At 51.3% G+C, this 23580-nt stretch overlaps 4 protein-coding genes across 4 annotated transcripts; 3 read left to right on the forward strand and 1 right to left on the reverse strand.

The window, feature by feature from the left end:
- The first annotated feature begins 57 nt into the window (after positions 1-57).
- On the forward strand, positions 58-472 carry LOC143826222 (histone H4). The gene has a single exon (XM_077314904.1). The coding sequence runs from the start codon at positions 106-108 to the stop codon at positions 415-417; it is 312 nt and encodes a 103-aa protein (XP_077171019.1). The 5' UTR covers positions 58-105; the 3' UTR covers positions 418-472.
- Positions 473-984: 512 nt separating this feature from the next.
- On the reverse strand, positions 985-1473 carry LOC143826221 (histone H2A type 2-C-like). The gene has a single exon (XM_077314903.1). It carries the CDS (start codon positions 1424-1426, stop codon positions 1037-1039), a length of 390 nt encoding a protein of 129 aa, XP_077171018.1. The 5' UTR covers positions 1427-1473; the 3' UTR covers positions 985-1036.
- A 1703-nt stretch (positions 1474-3176) lies between these two features.
- On the forward strand, positions 3177-3619 carry LOC143826432 (histone H4). The gene has a single exon (XM_077315228.1). The coding sequence runs from the start codon at positions 3177-3179 to the stop codon at positions 3486-3488; it is 312 nt and encodes a 103-aa protein (XP_077171343.1). The 3' UTR covers positions 3489-3619.
- Positions 3620-21898: 18279 nt separating this feature from the next.
- Positions 21899-22393, forward strand: LOC143826550 (thyroid receptor-interacting protein 6-like). Its single transcript, XM_077315388.1, is given in 3 exon segments — positions 21899-21914; positions 21917-22004; positions 22251-22393. Coding segments are annotated over 3 exon segments (246 nt in total). The 3' UTR covers position 22393.
- The last annotated feature ends 1187 nt before the right edge of the window (positions 22394-23580 follow it).

Consider the following 23580-nt stretch of genomic DNA (forward strand, 5'->3'; position numbering starts at 1 on the left):
GAGGGTAGGTTTCCTTCTGGTCGGATTCTGCTGTACATAAAGGCCTGCATTTTCAATTGAGCTTTATCGTGTTCTTTTGTTCGGTTTGGAAAGCTACGTGAGAAGATGTCCGGGCGCGGCAAGGGCGGGAAGGGTCTGGGGAAGGGGGGCGCGAAGCGGCACCGCAAAGTGCTGCGGGACAACATCCAGGGCATCACCAAGCCCGCCATCCGCCGCCTGGCTCGGCGCGGGGGCGTGAAGCGCATCTCGGGCTTGATCTACGAGGAGACCCGCGGGGTGCTGAAGGTCTTCCTGGAGAACGTGATCCGCGACGCCGTGACCTACACCGAGCACGCCAAGAGGAAAACGGTCACCGCCATGGACGTGGTCTACGCGCTCAAGCGCCAGGGCCGCACCCTCTACGGCTTCGGCGGCTGAGCGGGGCCCGCTGCAATCCCGCAAAACACAAAGGCCCTTTTCAGGGCCACCCACCGCCTCAACAGAAAAGCTGATTTCTCTTTACAACTTGGGTGGTTTGTTTTTAATATTTTGAGTAGTTTAGCTTATTCTCGCTCGTTCTCCGGGTCCTCAAAGATCCCCCTTTCCCTGGTTCCGAAAGAGGACACACCAGCATCCAGTTGGGACCAGGGGGTGCCCTCGGTATTACTGCTGATGTGCAGGCTACAGAGCTTAGTTTATACCGCCCTGACATGCTGACTCCCTAGCACTAGACTCCATGAAGACTTCCACCTCACTCGACTTCCTTGATAACAAATATTTCCGGGGGGGGGAGGGCAGGGGATTGATGCTTTTCTAGGACGGTGCACTTGTCCTCCAAGACTCAGATTTCATCCCCAACCGTAACATCTGCCCAAGGTGACCAGGCCACCACAGTTCTGGGAGACCTGGCATCGACATTTTATACAAATATTGCAGATGATAGTCTGCAAAAGCGCGTGCTGGCAAGCGAGAAGGCAGTTTCCTGAGCTCTTTTAGGAGGATGTGGGTGGCTCTGAGAAGAGCCTTTGTGGGGCGTGGGGAGACTCTGGGCCGGGGCTCATTTGCCCTTGGCCTTGTGGCTCTCGGTCTTCTTGGGCAGGAGCACGGCCTGGATGTTGGGCAGGACGCCGCCCTGCGCGATGGTGACCTTGCCCAACAGCTTGTTGAGCTCCTCGTCGTTGCGGATGGCCAGCTGCAGGTGGCGCGGGATGATGCGCGTCTTCTTGTTGTCGCGGGCGGCGTTGCCCGCCAGCTCCAGGATCTCGGCCGTCAGGTACTCCAGCACCGCCGCCAGGTACACCGGCGCCCCGGCGCCCACCCGCTCGGCGTAGTTGCCCTTGCGCAGCAGGCGGTGCACGCGGCCCACCGGGAACTGCAGCCCGGCCCGCGACGAGCGCGTCTTCGCCTTCGCCCGCGCCTTCCCGCCCTGCTTGCCCCGACCAGACATGGCTGCGCAATTCTCAGCTCTGCAGAAAAAGAGAAAGTAGCACAGAAGCGACGGCTCAGCAATGGTCCCTCGACGCCGCCCGGCCGCATTTATTTGCTCCCGCAGGCTGCTCGCAGGTCTCTTCCGATTGGACGAGGGCAGACGCCGCAGCTGAACAGCCAATCAGAACGCGCGGGCCCCTTCCAGCCAACGAGCAAGCAGAGATTTTTAAATAAGCCAATCCTGTAAGGGAGGGGTCCGACGTCCAATAAACATGCGGCGATCTCGGTTTCCCCCCCCCCCCGTGCTTTGCATGTTCTGCTCCGAAGAAAGGAGAAAAACGGCCAGCATCCAAAAGGAAAACCCAAAAACTCAGGACTCAGTCAGCCAAATGCTTTTTAAAGCACCACTGCATTGATCAGAAATTGCAAATATCTTACTTTTCTGGGGAGGGCAATTGGTTTCTGGCCCTGTCCCCTAAAAAACACCCAGTCCTGGGAGTCCCCGGGTAACAGTTCCTGCTTTGTATTGTGTTCGGACATAACGCAACAATTTTTTGGTCAATATCCATTGATATTATGTTAATTTCCTAACCAGGCTTGTTATGGCTGAGGACCATCCACAAGTATAGCAACTTCAGAAAAGTTTGGGAGGGGGAATATCTAAAAAGGCCCAATCATTTCCACCTCCCTTGATTTATCATCTGCCTCACCTCAGAAGGCCAGGGCACCCAAAGGCCAGGGCACCTTCAAAGATGACCCAAGCATCCCATCGGGTTCAATAGGAAGTAGGCCGTCCTTCAGGAATGTTCTTCCCAAACCATGCATGGCTTTAATGTATATATGCTTCATGTTCCATGTAAATGTTCTATGTTTTATGCAAACTGCCCAGAGCTGTAGGGAAGGGCGGTATAAAAATGAATACTTTTTGGAAACTAGTGAATGGTGTTCCATCTACTAAAGAGGACATGCCTTGGCCTGGACAGCAGAGTCTAACCCAATCTTGTTAGACCTGGAAGCTAAGAAGGGTCAGCTCTGGCTAGTCCGGGGAGGGGGGGGGACCTGCAGAGTTCCAGGGCTAGACACAGAGCCAGTAAAGGCAAACCCACCGCAGAATTATTCTTGCCGCGGAAGCCCCACACTATCACCAGAAGTCTGTTCTTTCCACCCCCCACGCTGTGTGACTTCAGACCCTAAATCCTCCTTTGGCTCTTTATAGAAACCCAGCAGTGGGAATCATGTGAGCCTTCTGAGGAAAAAAAAAGTTCAAGTCCAGTGGTATTTTGAAGGCCTACAAAGTTTTATTCAAAGGGTAAGCTTTGGTGTGTAGAATACACAGCAGAGCTTACAAACATTTTGTAGACTCACAAAGATTCCTTCAAGGCCTGCAGAGGAAAGCTCACGCCTTGAAGAAATCTTTATTGGTCTTAAAGACGCCATTGGACTCAACTTTCCTTGTGCTGCTTCAGACCAAAACGGCTACCCATTTGAACACATTGAAATGATTTTTCTTGGTCTTAAAGGTGCCTCTGGGCTCAAATTTAGGTTTACGAGCCCTTTGTCTTTTGTAGCCCTAGTTCTCATTGGGTAGTTTGAAAAGCCTCTGGTACTGATTGGTAGCCGGCAAGACCCTATGAGATTATACCGCTCAAAAAGTGGGAGGTTCGTGGACGAAAGGAAGTGAAGTTCCCCATTGAGTCGGACCTTTTGCGATAAATATCCAACCCAAGCTGGATTTGCTAATTTTTCTTGCTAGACAAAGCAGGCTGATCATGTCCGGGCGCGGCAAGGGCGGGAAAGGGCTGGGGAAGGGGGGCGCGAAGCGGCACCGCAAAGTGCTGCGGGACAACATCCAGGGCATCACCAAACCCGCCATCCGCCGCCTGGCTCGGCGCGGGGGCGTGAAGCGCATCTCGGGCTTGATCTACGAGGAGACCCGCGGGGTGCTGAAGGTCTTCCTGGAGAACGTGATCCGCGACGCCGTGACCTACACCGAGCACGCCAAGAGGAAGACGGTCACCGCCATGGACGTGGTCTACGCGCTCAAGCGCCAGGGCCGCACCCTCTACGGCTTCGGCGGCTGAGCGGGGCCCGCTGCAATCCCGCCCCGGCCGGCAAACCACAAAGGCCCTTTTCAGGGCCACCCACCGCCTCCTTGAAAGGGCTGTCTTCCGTTTCTTACAGTTTGCAAAATAATAATTAAAATGGAACTTTGCACACCGCCTACCCCCCCCACCCATATTGGGTCTCCCTGGGTGATAATGGACGCGAATCTAATTTTTTTTGCTGAACAAAGCCGCTTCTCAGAATTGGGGAACTGGGTCTAATTGCTATTCTACCCTAGTTGAAATTTGCATTTCGTCTTCAAAAGTAGTCCTGCAGAGAACAAGGTAGGAGAGTTTGCCGCGCTGCTTATTTCTAGGAATAAGGTAGATTTTTTCCTGTATCCCATTTTGCAGGCTTAAACAACGGCTAATCGTGGCTTCACAGACGCGTCTGTGTTGGAAAGAGCGCATGCTTTGCATGTACGAGGTCCCGGCTCCCCCCCACACACACACACACACATTTCCTCCCCCCTTCTGTTAATTTCTTTTTCCTTTGGAAGCGTATCCGGCACCAAATTCCCTCCCCCCGCCCCCGTGCAAACATATTTTCAATCGCCAGGGAAATACCGGTAGAGTTTCTATAATAAACCACTCATAATTTGGGAACAAGAACAAGACGAGCCTGTCTTTCCCTTGCGGTGCTAAAGCAAAACGTGCGATTATTTGATGAAAGGAGAACTAAAATGTCCCTGCAGGTCTACTCGAGAGAAAACAGCCTTTGTGCCCGGGTGAGCCTTATCTGCAAAATGGCCGTGCATACCCAGCATTAAACTAGTAATCTGTTTCCCATTTCAGGAAATAGTGCAGGAGTGATAATGGGGAATAAAATAAAATAAGCCCATTTCCTCGCAGGGAACCTGGATCGGTCAGTCAGTGGCTGGCCGGGAGGGGGAGGGAGGGAAGGGGCTGAGTCTCCTGGCATGCACTTTCGCCCTGAAAGGCCTCTGCTTACTCCTGAGAAGGAATTCTGTATGCAGATAACAGGCAAACACGGGGAATCACCCTCCTCCTTGTGAGCTGTTGTCCCAGTGCAGAGAGCTGAGAGGGGCGAGAGACATCTGACAGAGATGCTAATGTTGTGTATTGTGAGCAGGTGGGCAGGAAGGGATGTGCCAGTGTTTGCCTCTTGCGGCCCTTCCTTGCAGACCCAGGGAACTGGATGCAGGCGAGGGTCCCCCACACTCTCCCTCCCCCTGGGGCCTGGTCTGCTCCTCTGTTTACATCCCCCTCATAATCCCCCCCATTCACATTTTGTGTTGGGTGGGAGGGCAGGAGATGCCAGCTCTCCTCTCCTTGAAAGAAATCCTCTGCACCTTCCTCAGAGGACCCAAAAAGGGACTTCTCCACCCACCTGCCCCCTATCCCCCACTGGCCTTCTGCCCTATAGGGTTTCAGTCTTCCTGCCTGCCCAAGAGCCCCAGAGCCCATAAGCTGGTCTTAGGGGGGGATCACCTGCCATTCTTCCACCCCCCTCAGCCCTGCTTTCTCTCCCCCCCCCCCCGGGCTTTCAGCATTATTGGGACTTTACATTTTCCCTGGTGATAGAAATTGGGAATCACTGTAGAGATGCTTATGGGGTTTATTGTCTTTAGTTATATAGGTGGCAGGAAGCTATGAGAAAATATAAAATAAGGTTCATAGACGGCTTCAAATTTAAAAGGTAATTATTTTATTATACCAATTTTATTTGTCAAAACAAGGAATAAGACATATGCAATAATACTTGTAACGTTATGCTTTATTATTAGCCATTGAAGACTTTTGTTTTCGAAAACCAGATTATACCGGATCTTGTTCTGGCAAATTTATAAAACAGAATAAAAGTTCAGCTATAAGCAGCCAGTTTGGTCGGTTTCTTCTTTTTCTTCTGTCACGTTCAGTTCTTTCTGTACTGCAGCCGCTCTTGCGAAGCTCTCCGAGCCACCTGGAACTGGATTCTCACTGGAAACTGGGTCTCCCACACACCGTTTCTCAAAGGCTCTGCTCCTTCTTTAGGTGACTCCCTGTTCTTCTCCTCTGCAGTCCTACTGCCCACCCCCCGGTCTTCCCCCCCCCCCTTTAGTGATTTCAGCTCTTTTTGCTAGCAACCTTGGCAGAGACAGGGAGCCACCAACACTCCAGAAATACTCCTGATGGCTGGAAGATGTTCCCCTTCAAGATCCCGCATTTGGGTCCCCATTCCCCCTCTTCTGGAACAATCCAGGAGCCCTACTGTGCTAGAATCCCTTGGACCTCGCAAGGCCATTTTCCAGACCCTGGGGGATTCTGATGCTTCTTCCACAGAGACTCTTAGGGTTCCTTCGGCCTCCCCTGCCCTAGGACTCCGCTCTCCTGCTATTTGAGCTCTTTTTATTACCAGCAGCCGGACCCATCGTAGGTGCATCTGAACCCCTTTGGTGCCAGTACACAGACCCTTTACTTATGCATATAAATCTGACTGGTACCATCACCCAATGTGCATCTGAACCCAATAGGTGCCAGCTGCCAGACACTTTGCATGTGTACATAAACCAATTTGGTGCCAGTAACCCTGTGCATCTGAACCAATCTGACACCTGTAACCAGACCTTTCATGTATGCACAAGAACCAATTTGTGACAGTAACCATTAGCACATAAAACCAATTTGGTGCTATTAAGCCTGTGAATATGAAACATTTTGGTGCCAGTAAACAAACCTTTCCCCTGTGCACAAGAACCAATTTGTGACAGTAACAATGAGGATATGAACCGATTTGGTACCAGCACCGAGACACTTTGCAAGTGCACATAAACCCAATTGGTACCAGCAACCGTGTCCACTTGAGCCCCTTTAAGTACGAAACCAAGCCCTTTCATGTCCACCTAAGCCCCATTAAGTACCAAAGTCAAGACCCCCCGCCCATGAGCACAACCCAGACCCCTTCACATGTCCCCCTGAGCCCCATTAAGTACCAATACCGAGACCCCCTGCCATGAGTACATGGCAACCCAACCCAGACCCCTTCACATGTCCCCCTGAGCTCCATTAAGTACCAATACCGTGACCCCCCTGCCATGAGTATATGGTAACCCAACCCAGACCCCTTCACATGTCCCCCTGAGCCCCATTAAGTACCAATACCGAGACCCCCCCTGCCATGAGTACACGGAAACCCAACCCAGACCCCTTCACATGTCCCCCTGAGCTCCATTAAGTACCAATACCGTGACCCCCCTGCCATGAGTACATGGCAACCCAACCCAGACCCCTTCACATGTCCCCCTGAGCTCCATTAAGTACCAATACCGAGACCCCCCTGCCATGAGTATATGGTAACCCAACCCAGACCCCTTCACATGTCCCCCTGAGCTCCATTAAGTACCAATACCGAGACCCCCCTGCCATGAGCACATGGTAACCCAACCCAGACCCCTTCACATGTCCCCCTGAGCTCCATTAAGTACCAATACCGTGACCCCCCTGCCATGAGTACATGGCAACCCAACCCAGACCCCTTCACATGTCCCCCTGAGCTCCATTAAGTACCAATACCGAGACCCCCCTGCCATGAGTACATGGCAACCCAACCCAGACCCCTTCACATGTCCCCCTGAGCTCCATTAAGTACCAATACCGAGACCCCCCTGCCATGAGCACATGGTAACCCAACCCAGACCCCTTCACATGTCCCCCTGAGCCCCATTAAGTACCAATACCAATACCCCTCTGCCATGAGTACATGGCAACCCAACCCAGACCACTTCACATGTCCCCCTGAACCCCATTAAGTACCAATACCAAGACCCCCCCTCCTATGAGCACATGTTAAACCAACCCACCTCCCATGAGTACAAGGTCACCCTACCCAGACCCCTTCACATGTCCACCTGAGCCCCATTAAGTACCAATACCGAGACCCCCCCTTCCATGAGCACATGTTAAACTAACCCACCTCCCATGAGTACAAGGTCACCCTACCCAGACCCCTTCACATGTCCCCCTGAGCCCCATTAAGTACCACCAAGACCCCCCCACCCATAAGTACATGGTAACCCAACCCGGACCCCTTCACATGTCCACCCGAGCCCCATTAAGTACCAATACCGAGACCCCCCCTCCCATAAGCACATGGTAACCCAGCCCAGACCCCTTCACAGGTCCACCTGAGCCCCATTAAGTACCATTGCCGAGACCCCCCTCCCATGAGCACATGTTAAACCAACCCACCTCCCATGAGTACAAGGTCACCCTACCCAGACCCCTTCACATGTCCACCTGAGCCCCATTAAGTACCAATACCGAGACCCCCCTCCCATGAGCACATGTTAAACCAACCCACCTCCCATGAGTACAAGGTCACCCTACCCAGACCCCTTCACATGTCCACCTGAGCCCCATTAAGTACCAATACCGAGACCCCCCTCCCATGAGCACATGTTAAACCAACCCACCTCCCATGAGTACAAGGTCACCCTACCCAGACCCCTTCACATGTCCCCCTGAGCCCCATTAAGTACCAATACCGAAACCCCCCTCCCATGAGCACATGGTAAGAAGAAGAGAAGTAGAGTTGGTTCTTATATGCCGCATTTCTCTAATCGAAGGAGTCTCCAAGTGGCTTCCTATTACCTTCCCTTTCCTCTCCCCGCAACAGAGACTCAGTTAGGAAGTTGAGGCTCAGAGAGCCCTGATATTGCTGAAGGAGAAGAGTTTATTCTTATATATGCCGCTTTTCTCTACTAGTAGGAGTCTCAAAGTGGCTTAGAATCCCCTTCCCTTTCCTCTCCTGACAACAGACACCCTGTGAGGGAGGTGAGGTTAAGAGAGCCCAGATATTACTGAAGAGGATGGTTCCTATGGGCCACTTTTTTCTACCAGTAGGAGTTTCAAAGTGGCTTAGAATCCCCTTCCCTTTCCTCTCCCCACAACAGACACCCTGTGAGGGAGGTGAAGCTAAGAGAGCCCTGATATTACTGAAGAAGATGGTTCTTATGTGCCACTTTTCTCTACCAGTAGGAGTTTCAAAGTGGCTTAGAATCCCCTTCCCTTTCCTCTCCCCACAACAGACACCCTGTGAGGGAGGTGAGGCTAAGAGAGCCCTGATATTACTGAAGAAGATGGTTCTTATGTGCCACTTTTCTCTACCAGTACGAGTTTCAAAGTGGCTTAGAATCCCCTTCCCTTTCCTCTCCCCACAACAGACACCCTGTGAGGGAGGTGAAGCTAAGAGAGCCCTGATATTACTGAAGAAGATGGTTCTTATGTGCCACTTTTCTCTACCAGTAGGAGTTTCAAAGTGGCTTAGAATCCCCTTCCCTTTCCTCTCCCCACAACAGACACATTGTTAGGGAGGTGAGGCTAAGAGAGCCCTGATATTACTGAAGAAGATGGTTTTTATGTGCCACTTTTCTCTACCAGTAGGAGTTTCAAAGTGGCTTAGAATCCCCTTCCCTTTCCTCTCCCTACAACAGATACTCTGTGAGGGAGGTGAGGCTCAAAAAGCCCTGATATTACTGAAGAAGAAAGTTTGTTCTTATATGCCAGTTTCTCTACCAGTAGGAAACTCAGTGGCTTACCATCGACTTCTCTTTCCTCTCCCCACAACAGACACCCTCTTAAGTATTCCATGTCCACCTGAGCACCATTAAGTACCAATACCGAGACCCCCCCTCCCATGAGCACATGGTAACCCAGCCCAGACCCCTTCACATGTCCCCCTGAGCCCCATTAAGTACCGATACCGAGACCCCCCTCCCATAAGCACATGGTAACCCAACCCAGACCCCTTCACAGGTCCCCCTGAACCCCATTAAGTACCAATACCAAGACCTCCCCTCCCATGAGAACATGGTAACCCAGCCCAGACCCCTTCACAGGTCCACCTGAGCCCAATTAAGTACAAATACCCAGACCCCCCCTCCCATGAGCACATGGTAACCCAACCCAGACCCCTTCACAGGTCCACCTGAGCCCCATTAAGTACCAATACCGAAACCCCCCCTCCCATGAGCACATGGTAACCCAGCCCAGACCCCTTCACAGGTCCACCTGAGCCCCATTAAGTACCAATACCGAGACCCCCCCTCCCATGATCACATGGTAAGAAGAAGAGAAGTAGAGTTGGTTCTTATATGCCGCATTTCTCTAATCGAAGGAGTCTCCAAGTGGCTTCCTATTACCTTCCCTTTCCTCTCCCGCAACAGAGACTCAGTTAGGGAGTTGAGGCTCAGAGAGCCCTGATACTGCTGAAGGAGAAGAGTTTATTCTTATATATGCCGCTTTTCTCTACTAGTAGGAGTCTCAAAGTGGCTTAGAATCCCCTTCCCTTTCCTCTCCTGACAACAGACACCCTGTGAGGGAGGTGAGGTTAAGAGAGCCCAGATATTACTGAAGAAGATGGTTCCTATGGGCCACTTTTTTCTACCAGTAGGAGTTTCAAAGTGGCTTAGAATCCCCTTCCCTTTCCTCTCCCCACAACAGACACCCTGTGAGGGAGGTGAAGCTAAGAGAGCCCTGATATTACTGAAGAAGATGGTTCTTATGTGCCACTTTTCTCTACCAGTAGGAGTTTCAAAGTGGCTTAGAATCCCCTTCCCTTTCCTCTCCCCACAACAGACACCCTGTGAGGGAGGTGAGGCTAAGAGAGCCCTGATATTACTGAAGAAGATGGTTCTTATGTGCCACTTTTCTCTACCAGTACGAGTTTCAAAGTGGCTTAGAATCCCCTTCCCTTTCCTCTCCCCACAACAGACACCCTGTGAGGGAGGTGAAGCTAAGAGAGCCCTGATATTACTGAAGAAGATGGTTCTTATGTGCCACTTTTCTCTACCAGTAGGAGTTTCAAAGTGGCTTAGAATCCCCTTCCCTTTCCTCTCCCCACAACAGACACCCTGTGAGGGAGGTGAGGCTAAGAGAGCCCTGATATTACTGAAGAAGATGGTTCTTATGTGCCACTTTTCTCTACCAGTAGGAGTTTCAAAGTGGCTTAGAATCCCCTTCCCTTTCCTCTCCCCACAACAGACACATTGTTAGGGAGGTGAGGCTAAGAGAGCCCTGATATTACTGAAGAAGATGGTTCTTATGTGCCACTTTTCTCTACCAGTAGGAGTTTCAAAGTGGCTTAGAATCCCCTTCCCTTTCCTCTCCCTACAACAGATACTCTGTGAGGGAGGTGAGGCTCAAAAAGCCCTGATATTACTGAAGAAGAAAGTTTGTTCTTATATGCCAGTTTCTCTACCAGTAGGAAACTCAGTGGCTTACCATCGACTTCTCTTTCCTCTCCCCACAACAGACACCCTCTTAAGTATTCCATGTCCACCTGAGCACCATTAAGTACCAATACCGAGACCCCCCCTCCCATGAGCACATGGTAACCCAGCCCAGACCCCTTCACATGTCCCCCTGAGCCCCATTAAGTACCGATACCGAGACCCCCCTCCCATAAGCACATGGTAACCCAACCCAGACCCCTTCACAGGTCCCCCTGAACCCCATTAAGTACCAATACCAAGACCTCCCCTCCCATGAGAACATGGTAACCCAGCCCAGACCCCTTCACAGGTCCACCTGAGCCCAATTAAGTACAAATACCGAGACCCCCCCTCCCATGAGCACATGGTAACCCAACCCAGACCCCTTCACAGGTCCACCTGAGCCCCATTAAGTACCAATACCGAAACCCCCCCTCCCATGAGCACATGGTAACCCAGCCCAGACCCCTTCACAGGTCCACCTGAGCCCCATTATGTACCAATACCGAGACCCCCCCTCCCATGAGCACATGGTAAGAAGAAGAGAAGTAGAGTTGGTTCTTATATGCCGCATTTCTCTAATCGAAGGAGTCTCCAAGTGGCTTCCTATTACCTTCCCTTTCCTCTCCCGCAACAGAGACTCAGTTAGGGAGTTGAGGCTCAGAGAGCCATGATACTGCTGAAGGAGAAGAGTTTATTCTTATATATGCCGCTTTTCTCTACCAGTAGGAGTCAAAGTGGCTTAGAATCCCCTTCCCTTTCCTCTCCCCACAACAGACACTCTGTGAGGGAGGTGAGGCTAAGAGAGCCCTGATATTACTGAAGAAGATGGTTCTTATGTGCCACTTTTCTCTACCAGTAGGAGTTTCAAAGTGGCTTAGAATCCCCTTCCCTTTCCTCTCCCCACAACAGATACTCTATGAGGGAAGTGAGGCTCAGAAAGCCCTGATATTACTGAAGAAGAAAGTTTGTTCTTATATGCCAGTTTCTCTACCAGTAGGAGAGTCAGTGGCTTACCATCGACTTCTCTTTCCTCTCCCCACAACAGACACCCTCTTAAGTATCCCATGTCCACCTGAGCCCCATTAAGTACCAATACCGAGAACCCCCCTCCCATGAGCACATGGTAACCCAGCCCAGACCCCTTCACAGGTCCCCCTGAGCCCCATTAAGTACCAATCCCGAGACCCCCCCCTCCCATGAGCACATGGTAACCCAGCCCAGACCCCTTCACAGGTCCACTTGAGCCCCATTATGTACCAATACCGAGACCCCCCTCCCATGAGTACATGGTAACCCAACCCAGACCCCTTCACATGTCCACCTGAGCCCCATTAAGTACCAATACTGAGACCCCCACTCCCATGAGCACATAGTAACCCAACCCAGACCCCTTCATATGTCCCCCTGAGCCCCATTACCAATACCGAGACCCCCCTCCCATGAGCACATTTTAAACCAACCCACTGCCCATGAGTACAAGGTAACCCAAGCCAGACCCCTTCACGTCCCGCTGAGCCCCATTAAGTAGCAATACCGAGACCCCCCTCCCATGAGCACATGGTAAGAAGAAGAGAAGTAGAGTTGGTTCTTATATGCCGCTTTTCTCTAACCGAAGGATTCTCCAAGTGACTTCCTTTTATCTTCCCTTTCCTCTCCCCGCAACAGAGACTCAGTAAGGGAGTTGAGGCTCAGAGAGCCCTGATATTGCTGAAGGAGAAGAGTTTATTCTTATATATGCCGCTTTTCTCTACTAGTAGGAGTTTCAAAGTGGCTTAGAATCCCCTTCACTTTCCTCTCCCCACAACAGACACCCTGTGAGGGAGGTGAGGTTAAGAGAGCCCTGATATTACTGAAGGAGAAGAGTTTATTCTTATATATGCCACTTTTCTCTACCAGTAGGAGTCTCAAAGCGGCTTACAATAGCCTTTCCTCTCCATTCCCCACAACAGATACTCTGCGAGGGAGCTGACGCTCTAGAGCCCAGATATTACTGAAGAAGAAAGTTTGTTCTTATATGCCAGTTTCTCTACCCGTTGAAGACTCAGTGGCTTACCATCGACTTCTCTTTCCTCTCCCCACAACAGACACCCTCTTACGTATCCCATGTCCACCTGAGCCCCATTAAGTACCAATACCAAGACCCCCCTCCCATGAATACATCGTAACCCAACCCAGACCCCTTCACATGTCCACCCTGAGCCCCATTAAGTACCAATACCGAGACCCCACCTCCCATGAGCACATGGTAACCCATCCCAGACCCCTTCACATGTCCACCTGAGCCCCATTAAGTACCAATACCGAGACCCCCCCTCCCATGAGCACATGGTAAGAAGAAGAGAAGTAGAGTTGGTTCTTATATGCCACATTTTTCTAATCAAAGGAGTCTCCAAGTGGCTTCCTAGGAGTTTCAAAGTGGCTTAGAATCCCCTTCCCTTTCCTCTCCCCACAACAGACACATTGTGAGGGAGGTGAGGCTAAGAGAGCCCTGATATTACTGAAGAAGATGGTTCTTATGTGCCACATTTCTCTACCAGTAGGAGTTTCAAAGTGGCTTAGAATCCCCTTCCCTTTCCTCTCCCCACAACAGATACTCTGTGAGGGAGGTGAGGCTCAAAAAGCCCTGATATTACTGAAGAAGAAAGTTTGTTCTTATATGCCAGTTTCTCTACCAGTAGGAAACTCAGTGGCTTACCATCGACTTCTCTTTCCTCTCCCCACAACAGACACCCTCTTAAGTATTCCATGTCCACCTGAGCACCATTAAGTACCAATACCGAGACCCCCCCTGGTAACCCAGCCCAGACCCCTTCACAGGTCCACCTGAGCCCAATTAAGTACCAATACCGAGACCCCCCCTCCCATGAGCACATGGTAACCCATCCCAGACCCCTTCACATGTCCACCCGAGCCCCATTAAGTACCAATACCGAGACCCCCCTCCCATAAGCACATAGTAACCCAACCCAGACCCCTTCACAGGTCCCCCTGAGCCCCATTAAGTACCAATACCGAGACCCCCCCTCCCATGAGAACATGGTAACCCAGCCCAGACCCCTTCACAGGTCCACCTGAGCCCAATTAAGTACCAATACCGAGACCCCCCCTCCCATGAGCACATGGTAACCCAGCCCAGACCCCTTCACAGGTCCACCTGAGCCCCATTAAGTGCCAATACCGAACCCCCCCCCTCCCATGAGCACATGGTAACCCAGCCCAAACCCCTTCACAGGTCCACCTGAGCCCCATTAAGTACCAATACCGAGACCCCCCTCCCATGAGCACATGGTAACCCAACCCAGACCCCTTCACATGTCCACCCTGAGCCCCATTAAGTACCAATATCGAGACCCCCCCTCCCATGAGCACATGGTAACCCAACCCAGACCCCTTCACATGTCCCCCTGAGCCCCATTAAGTACCAACACCGAGACCCCCCCCCTCCCATGAGCACATGGTAACCCAACCCAGACCCCTTAACATGTCCACCCTGAGCCCCATTAAGTACCAACACCGAGACCCCCCCCCTCCCATGAGCACATGGTAACCCAACCCAGGCCCCTTCACAGGTCCACCTGAGCCCCATTAAGTACCAATACCGAGACCCCCCTCCCATGAGCACATGGTAACCCAACCCAGACCCCTTCACATGTCCACCCTGAGCCCCATTAAGTACCAACACCGAGACCCCCCCCTCCCATGAGCACATGGTAACCCAACCCAGACCCCTTCACATGTCCACCCTGAGCCCCATTAAGTACCAATATCGAGACCCCCCCTCCCATGAGCACATGGTAACCCAACCCAGGCCCCTTCACATGTCCACCCTGAGCCCCATTAAGTACCAACACCGAGACCCCCCCCTCCCATGAGCACATGGTAACCCAGCCCAGACCCCTTCACATGTCCCCTTGAGCCCCATTAAGTACCAATACCAAGACCCCCCTCCCATGAGCACATGGTAACCCAACCCAGGCCCCTTCACATGTCCACCCTGAGCCCCATTAAGTACCAATACCGAGACCCCCCTCCCATGAGCACATGGTAACCCAGCCCAGACCCCTTCACATGTCCCCTTGAGCCCCATTAAGTACCAATACCAAGACCCCCCTCCCATGAGCACATGGTAACCCAGCCCAGACCCCTTCACAGGTCCACCTGAGCCCCATTAAGTACCAATACCGAGACCCCCCTCCCATGAGCACATGGTAACCCAGCCCAGACCCCTTCACATGTCCCCTTGAGCCCCATTAAGTACCAATACCACGACCCCCCTCCCATGAGCACATGGTAACCCAGCCCAGACCCCTTCACATGTCCCCTTGAGCCCCATTAAGTACCAATACCGAGACCCCCCTCCCATGAGCACATGGTAACCCAGCCCAGACCCCTTCACATGTCCCCTTGAGCCCCATTAAGTACCAATACCGAGACCCACCTCCCATGAGCACATGGTAACCCAGCCCAGACCCCTTCACAGGTCCACCTGAGCCCCATTAAGTACCAATACCGAGACCCCCCTCCCATGAGCACATGGTAACCCAGCCCAGACCCCTTCACATGTCCCCTTGAGCCCCATTAAGTACCAATACCACGACCCCCCTCCCATGAGCACATGGTAACCCAGCCCAGACCCCTTCACATGTCCCCCTGAGCCCCATTAAGTACCAATACCAAGACCCCCCTCCCATGAGCACATGGTAACCCAGCCCAGACCCCTTCACATGTCCCCTTGAGCCCCATTAAGTACCAATACCAAGACCCCCCTCCCATGAGCACATGGTAACCCAGCCCAGACCCCTTCACATGTCCCCTTGAGCCCCATTAAGTACCAATACCAAGACCCCCCTCCCATGAGCACATGGTAACCCAGCCCAGACCCCTTCACATGTCCCCTTGAGCCCCATTAAGTACCAATACCAAGACTTTAGGGTCCTCAGAGGCCAAATTCGGGAATCTGGAAGCAGCAGGAACATCCGAAGCCAAATTTTGGAATCTGGTAGCAGCAGGGTCATCTGAAGCCAAATTCAGGAATCTGGAAGCAGGCAGGTCCTCAGAAGCCAAATTCGGGGATCTGGAAGCAGCAGGGTCATCTGAAGCCAAATTCTGGAATCTGGAAGTTGGCAGGACCTCAGCGGCCAAATTCAGGAATCTGGAAGCAGCAGGAACATACGAAGCCAAATTTGGGAATCTGGAAGCAGCAGGGTCCTCAGAGGCCAAATTCGGGGATCTGGAAGCAGCAGGGTCATCTGAAGCCAAATTCAGGAATCTGGAAGTTGGCAGGACCTCAGCGGCCAAATTCACGAATCTGGAAGCAGCAGGAACATACGAAGCCAAATTTGGGAATCTGGAAGCAGCAGGGTCCTCAGAGGCCAAATTCGGGGATCTGGAAGGAGGCAGGACCTCAGAGGCCAAATTCGGGAATCTGGAAGCAGCAGGGTCATCTGAAGCCAAATTCAGGAACCTGGAAGAAGCAGTGTCCTCAGAAGCCAAAGCCCAGTGTCTGGAGCTATCATCTGGAGCCAAAGCCAGGAAACTGGAGGGTAGAGCATAGTCAGAAGCCGGAGCTGGGATTCTGGAACTGAAGGTTGTCAGCTGGAGCTAAATTCAGGAATCTGGAGCCAGGAGTGAACTCAGGAGTTCCCACATGCACATGAACCTATTGGGCACCAGTAACCAGACTTTCCCACATTTGTATTAACCAGTTTGTGACAGTAACCAAGAGGATATAAAACCAATTTGGCACCAGTAACCCTGTATATATGAAACCTTTTGGCACCTGTAACCAGAACTTTCCCAGGTGGGTTTGAACCAATAGACACCAGTAACCATGAGCATATAAAAACAGTTTGGTACCAGTAACCCTGTGCATATGAAACATTTTGGCACCTGTAACCAGAACTTTCCCAGGTGGGTTTGAACCAATAGGCACCAGTAACCATGAGCATATAAAGTTTGGTACCAGTAACCCTGTGCATATGAAACATTTTGGCACCTGTAACCAGAACTTTCCCAGGTGGGTTTGAACCAATAGGCACCAGTAACCATGACCATATAAAAACAGTTTGGTACCAGTAACCCTGTGCATATGAAACATTTTGGCACCTGTAACCAGAAATTTCCCAGGTGGGTTTGAACCAATAGACACCAGTAACCATGAGCATATAAAAACAGTTTGGTACCAGTAACCCTGTGCATATGAAACATTTTGGTACCTTTAACCCTGTGCATATGAAACATTTTGGCACCTGTAACCAGAACTTTCCCAGGTGGTTTTGAACCAATAGACACCAGTAACCATGAGCATATAAAAACAGTTTGGTACCAGTAACCCTGTGCATATGAAACATTTTGGCACCTGTAACCAGAAATTTCCCAGGTGGGTTTGAACCAATAGACACCAGTAACCATGAGCATATAAAAACAGTTTGGTACCAGTAACCCTGTGCATATGAAACATTTTGGCACCTGTAACCAGAACTTTCCCAGGTGGGTTTGAACCAATAGACACCAGTAACCATGAGCATATAAAAACAGTTTGGTACCAGTAACCCTGTGCATATGAAACATTTTGGCACCTTTAACCCTGTGCATATGAAACATTTTGGCACCTGTAACCAGAACTTTCCCAGATGGGTTTGAACCAATAGACACCAGTAACCATGAGCATATAAAAACAGTTTGGTACCAGTAACCCTGTGCATATGAAACATTTTGGCACCTGTAACCAGAACTTTCCCAGGTGGGTTTGAACCAATAGACACCAGTAACCATGAGCATATAAAAACAGTTTGGTACCAGTAACCCTGTGCATATGAAACATTTTGGCACCTTTAACCCTGTGCATATGAAACATTTTGGCATCTGTAACCCTGTGGATATGAAACATTTTGGCACCTGTAACCAGAAATTTCCCAGGTGGGTTTGAACCAATAGACACCAGTAACCATGAGCATATAAAACCAGTTTGGTACTAGTAACTCTGTGTATATGAAACCTTTTCGCACCTGTAAGCAGACCCTTCCCAGGTGGGTTTGAACCAATAGACACCAGTAACCATGAGCATATAAAAACAGTTTTGTACCAGTAACCCTGTGCATATGAAACATTTTGGCTCCTTTAACCAGAACTTTCCCAGGTGGGTTTGAACCAATAGGCACCAGTAACCATGACCATATAAAAACAGTATGGTACCAGTAACCCTGTGCATATGAAACATGTTGGTACCTTTAACCCTGTGCATATGAAACATTTTGGCACCTGTAACCAGAAATTTCCCAGGTGGGTTTGAACCAATAGACACCAGTAACCATGAGCATATAAAAACAGTTTGGTACCAGTAACCCTGTGCATATGAAACATTTTGGTACCTTTAACCCTGTGCATATGAAACATTTTGGCACCTGTAACCAGAACTTTCCCAGGTGGTTTTGAACCAATAGACACCAGTAACCATGAGCATATAAAAACAGTTTGGTACCAGTAACCCTGTGCATATGAAACATTTTGGCACCTGTAACCAGAAATTTCCCAGGTGGGTTTGAACCAATAGACACCAGTAACCATGAGCATATAAAAACAGTTTGGTACCAGTAACCCTGTGCAAATGAAACATTTTGGCACCTGTAACCAGAAATTTCCCAGGTGGGTTTGAACCAATAGACACCAGTAACCATGAGCATATAAAAACAGTTTGGTACCAGTAACCCTGTGCATATGAAACATTTTGGCACCTTTAACCCTGTGCATATGAAACATTTTGGCACCTGTAACCAGAACTTTCCCAGGTGGGTTTGAACCAATAGACACCAGTAACCATGAGCATATAAAAACAGTTTGGTACCAGTAACCCTGTGCATATGAAACATTTTGGCACCTGTAACCAGAACTTTCCCAGGTGGGTTTGAACCAATAGACACCAGTAACCATGAGCATATAAAAACAGTTTGGTACCAGTAACCCTGTGCATATGAAACATTTTGGCACCTGTAACCAGAACTTTCCCAGGTGGGTTTGAACCAATAGACACCAGTAACCATGAGCATATAAAAACAGTTTGGTACCAGTAACCCTGTGCATATGAAACATTTTGGCACCTTTAACCAGAAATTTCCCAGGTGGGTTTGAACCAATAGACACCAGTAACCATGAGCATATAAAAACAGTTTGGTACCAGTAACCCTGTGCATATGAAACATTTTGGCACCTGTAACCAGAAATTTCCCAGGTGGGTTTGAACCAATAGACACCAGTAACCATGAGCATATAAAAACAGTTTGGTACCAGTAACCCTGTGCATATGAAACATTTTGGCACCTGTAACCAGAACTTTCCCAGGTGGGTTTGAACCAATAGACACCAGTAACCATGAGCATATAAAAACAGTTTGGTACCAGTAACCCTGTGCATATGAAACATTTTGGCACCTTTAACCAGAAATTTCCCAGGTGGGTTTGAACCAATAGACACCAGTAACCATGAGCATATAAAAACAGTTTGGTACCAGTAACCCTGTGCATATGAAACATTTTGGCACCTGTAACCAGACCCTTCCCAGGTGGGTTTGAACCAATAGACACCAGTAACCCTGTGCATATAAAACCAGTTTGGTACTAGTAACTTTGTGTATATGAAACCTTTTGGCACCTGTAAGCAGACCCTTCCCAGGTGGGTTTGAACCAATAGACACCAGTAACCATGAGCATATAAAAACAGTTTGGTACCAGTAACCCTGTGCATATGAAACATTTTGGCACCTTTAACCCTGTGCATATGAAACATTTTGGCACCTCTAACCCTGTGGATATGAAACATTTTGGCACCTGTAACCAGAAATTTCCCAGGTGGGTTTGAACCAATAGACACCAGTAACCATGAGCATATAAAAACAGTTTGGTACCAGTAACCCTGTGCATATGAAACATTTTGGCACCTTTAACCAGAAATTTCCCAGGTGGGTTTGAACCAATAGACACCAGTAACCATGAGCATATAAAAACAGTTTGGTACCAGTAACCCTGTGCATATGAATCATTTTGGCACCTGTAACCAGAAATTTTCCAGGTGGGTTTGAACCAATAGACACCAGTAACCATGAGCATATAAAAACAGTTTGGTACCAGTAACCTTGTGCATATGAAACATTTTGGCACCTTTAACCCTGTGCATATGAAACATTTTGGCACCTGTAACCCTGTGGATATGAAACATTTTGGCACCTGTAACCAGAAATTTCCCAGGTGGGTTTGAACCAATAGACACCAGTAACCATGAGCATATAAAAACAGTTTGGTACCAGTAACCCTGTGCATATGAAACATTTTGGTACCTGTAACCAGACCCTTCCCAGGTGGGTTTGAACCAATAGACACCAGTAACCCTGTGCATATAAAAACAGTTTGGTACTAGTAACTCTGTGTATATGAAACCTTTTGGCACCTGTAACCAGACCCTTCCCAGGTGGGTTTGAACCAATAGACACCAGTAACCATGAGCATATAAAAACAGTTTGATACCAGTAACCCTGTGCATATGAAACATTTTGGCACCTGTAACCAGAACTTTCCCAGGTGGGTTTGAACCAATAGGCACCAGTAACCCTGTGCATATAAAACCAGTTTGGTACCAGTAATTCTGTGCATTTGAAGAATTTTGGCACCTGTAACCCTGTGCAGAAACATTTTGGCACCTTTAACCCTGTGCATATGAAACATTTTGGCACCAGTCACCAGACCTCTCCCAGCCTCCCTCCCCCCTTGTGATTTCAGCTCTTTTTGTTTTGCCACAGAGGCAACCCGTCCCCAGCGCCCATAGCTTTATTTTCTCTGGTCAGTGGGGGCTTCTTACCCGTCTCTGCCGAGGAGCCTGAGGGCGGCCAGTTTGCCCGGCGCCGCTCGTGGTCTCCTCCGGCCAGAGACGCCCCGTCAGCCGCTGCCCCCGAAGAAGAAGAAGAGGAACCGCGTTGGCCAAGCTGCGCTCGCTCCTCTCCAGGCTCTCGCTGGGAACGGGCCGCGCAAAGGGCGCTTCAGAGGAGGCCGCCGCCGCCGCCTTCCTTCCGCAGGGTCCTCGGCCGCGCCGCTCGGGGAACAGGGAACGGGCGCTTCTGGGGGCTTCTTCGCCTTCTTGGGGCTTCTTCGCCTTCTTGGGGCTTCTTGGTCTTCTTGGGGCTTCTTGGTCTTGGGGCTTCGTCTTCTTGGTCTTCCTCCTCTTCTTCTTGGGGCTTCTTTGGGGTTTCTTCGCCTTCCTCCTCCTCTTGGGGCTTCTTGGTCTTGGGGCTTCTTCGCCTTCCTCCTCAGGGGTCTTCGTCTTGGGGCTTCTTGGTCTTCGTTCTTTTTCTCCCCTCAGGGCAGGTCCAGGTGACTTTTCAGGTTCCCGCCTGAGGCGGCACGTTTCATCCTCCCGCCCGGGCCCCGCCAGCCAACCAGAAAGTGGGGCGCCTCAGGCCCCGAAGCTGATTGGGTCCCCGCCAAGGGACGCTGGGACAGGGCAGGCTCTCTGCCCAGAGACAGAACCTGAGGGGAGCCAATCACCGGGGGGGGGGGGGCTGGAGGCCCTCCGAGGAGGTAACGCACGCGCCTGGGGAGAGCACGCACGGCCGGCGCAGGTGTGTGTGAGGGAGGGCGGCGGGGTCACTCAGAGTTCACTGGCAGGGTCACTCGCGGTCGCGGCGCTGGCCGGCCGGGCCCTGGGGTGCGCATTGGAGGGGGTGGGGTGTCCGAATCCTGCTGCATGATGAGTGGCCAGAAGCTTCGGGTCTGCGGGGTGCGGTGGGAGCAAAAAGGGGGAGCCCTGCTGGTCTGGACCCCCATTTGGAGTCCCTGCCAGAGGGGGATCTGGGGCCTTCTAGTGCTCCATTTGCAGGACTGGGAGCCTTCAAAAGAGCATCCAGGCAAACTGTATGTATTTTGTCCTGCAGAGGCACACCTGCTCCCCCACCCCCGCCCATCCTGGGTGCACATCTCAAATCCTGCAGTTTGGGTTCTGCAGTGTGCAGATGTTGAGCTCGAGCAAGTAAGCCATGCCACAAACTCCAGGCAAAGTCGGTTGGCCAATTGGACCCAGTGGCCTCTTCCCAAGGGGGGTAGGTGGGATGTCTGCTTCCTCCCGCCCTGCCAGGTGACCCTGGAGAAATGTTCTCTGTGCTCCAGGCCCATCATGGACCGGATCCTGCGCGCGATGGGCAAGGCCTACCACCCTGCGTCGTCTGCCACCGCTGCTTGGACGGCGTTCCCTTCACGGTTGACGCCACCAGCCAGATCCACTGCATTGAAGATTTCCATCGGTATCTGGTCTTCCGCCCCCTCGCCCCGCTTGCTGCCTCAGGGGCTGGAGGGCAAAGGGGGCGCAAAGAGGGCTTGACGCCACTGGGGCAACCTGGCTGGCTGGCGGCCCAGGGGATGCTGCCTGCTCCTCCCCTTGGAGCCATTCCGCAATGGCGGAAGCTGCCCTTTTCTCAGTGGGGGGAGCTGCCTCCCAGCTTGGCAGGAGACGCTGCTGCTGATTCCTTCTTCTTGCTCTCTGTCCCCAGGAAATTTGCTCCCCGGTGCTCAGTGTGTGGAAACGCCATCATGCCGGAGCCGGGCCAAGAGGAGACGGTGCGGATCGTTGCCTTGGACCGCAGTTTCCACATCGGCTGCTACAAGTGTGAGGTGAGGGTCCCTGGACTCTAGGGAGGGGGAAGGCCAGTGGTGGGTCAGGACAGTGCAACTGGAAGCCGTTCTGGGTCAGGCCAGTGGTCTGTCCAGTCCCACAGTCTGGGCCACATGGTGGCCAAAACCCAGGGGCCACCAGGAGGTCTACCAGCGGGGCCAGAACTCCTTAAGGGCTCCCTCCGTGGCCCCCAAGCAGCAAGAAGACAGAGCATCCCTGCCCCAGGCAGACGTTCCCTCTAGGCCTCGTGGCTGGGAGCCACTGACGGGCCTCCCTCTGCTCCAGGTGCTTCTCCAGTCCTTCCTTGAAGCCGTCTGTCCTTGAGGCTGCCAGCACTTCCTGCAGTGGTGAACTCTATCTGAAGATGGCCTTTTGTGTTTTTTAATGATAATTAATTGAGATGGGCATCTCCTCCAGGGCCATGAGCATCATGGACTCCTTTGTGAACAACATCTTCAAGCACATCGCCGGCGAGGCCTCCCGCCATCACCTACACCGAGCACGCCAAGAGGAAGATGGTCACCGCCAGGGACGTGGTCTACGGGCTCAAGCACCCTCTACGGCTTCGGCGGTTGAGCGGGGCCCGCTGCAATCCCGCTCCTGCTGGCAAACCACGAAGTTTCCTTTTCAGGGCCACCCACCGCATTGGAAGAAAAGCTGATTTCTCTAAATGCTCTTCTCCCCACCTAGTTTTGCGTGTACTCAAGTGTTTTACTTCCGCGTTCTCAGTTACGCTCTTTGCACGCCATGATCTAAACATGACATTTAGATCATTTACAAATTTTCTTGCCTCCTTCCCCGCTCCCAAATAAGGATGCCAGCCTCCAGGTGGGGCCAGGGTACGCCCTAGGTATTACTGTTACAGAGGAAACATTCAAATGAGCAGCCCTGTTGGTCTGAAGTAGCACAATAAAACCAGAGTCCAGCGGCACCTTTAAGACCAACAAAGATTTATTCCAGTTTAGCCTGAGGAAGGGTGCTTGCACTCCAAAGCTCACACCTTGCATAAAACTTTGTTGGTCTTAAAGGTGCCGCTGGACTCTGATTTTATTGTGCTACAGAGGGATGTTTTAGACTGCTCCTTTGGGGAAGTGGGATGCTTCCGGTCTTGTACTCCAGAGGTCTCTGCCTGACCTGGCTTCCACCGCTCCGCCCAGTTCTTCAGGGGTTTCTCAGCAGGCCTCTGGCGACCCTAACCTCATGCCCCT

Source organism: Paroedura picta, chromosome 16, assembly GCF_049243985.1.
Source record: "Paroedura picta isolate Pp20150507F chromosome 16, Ppicta_v3.0, whole genome shotgun sequence".
NCBI lineage: Eukaryota > Metazoa > Chordata > Lepidosauria > Squamata > Gekkonidae > Paroedura > Paroedura picta.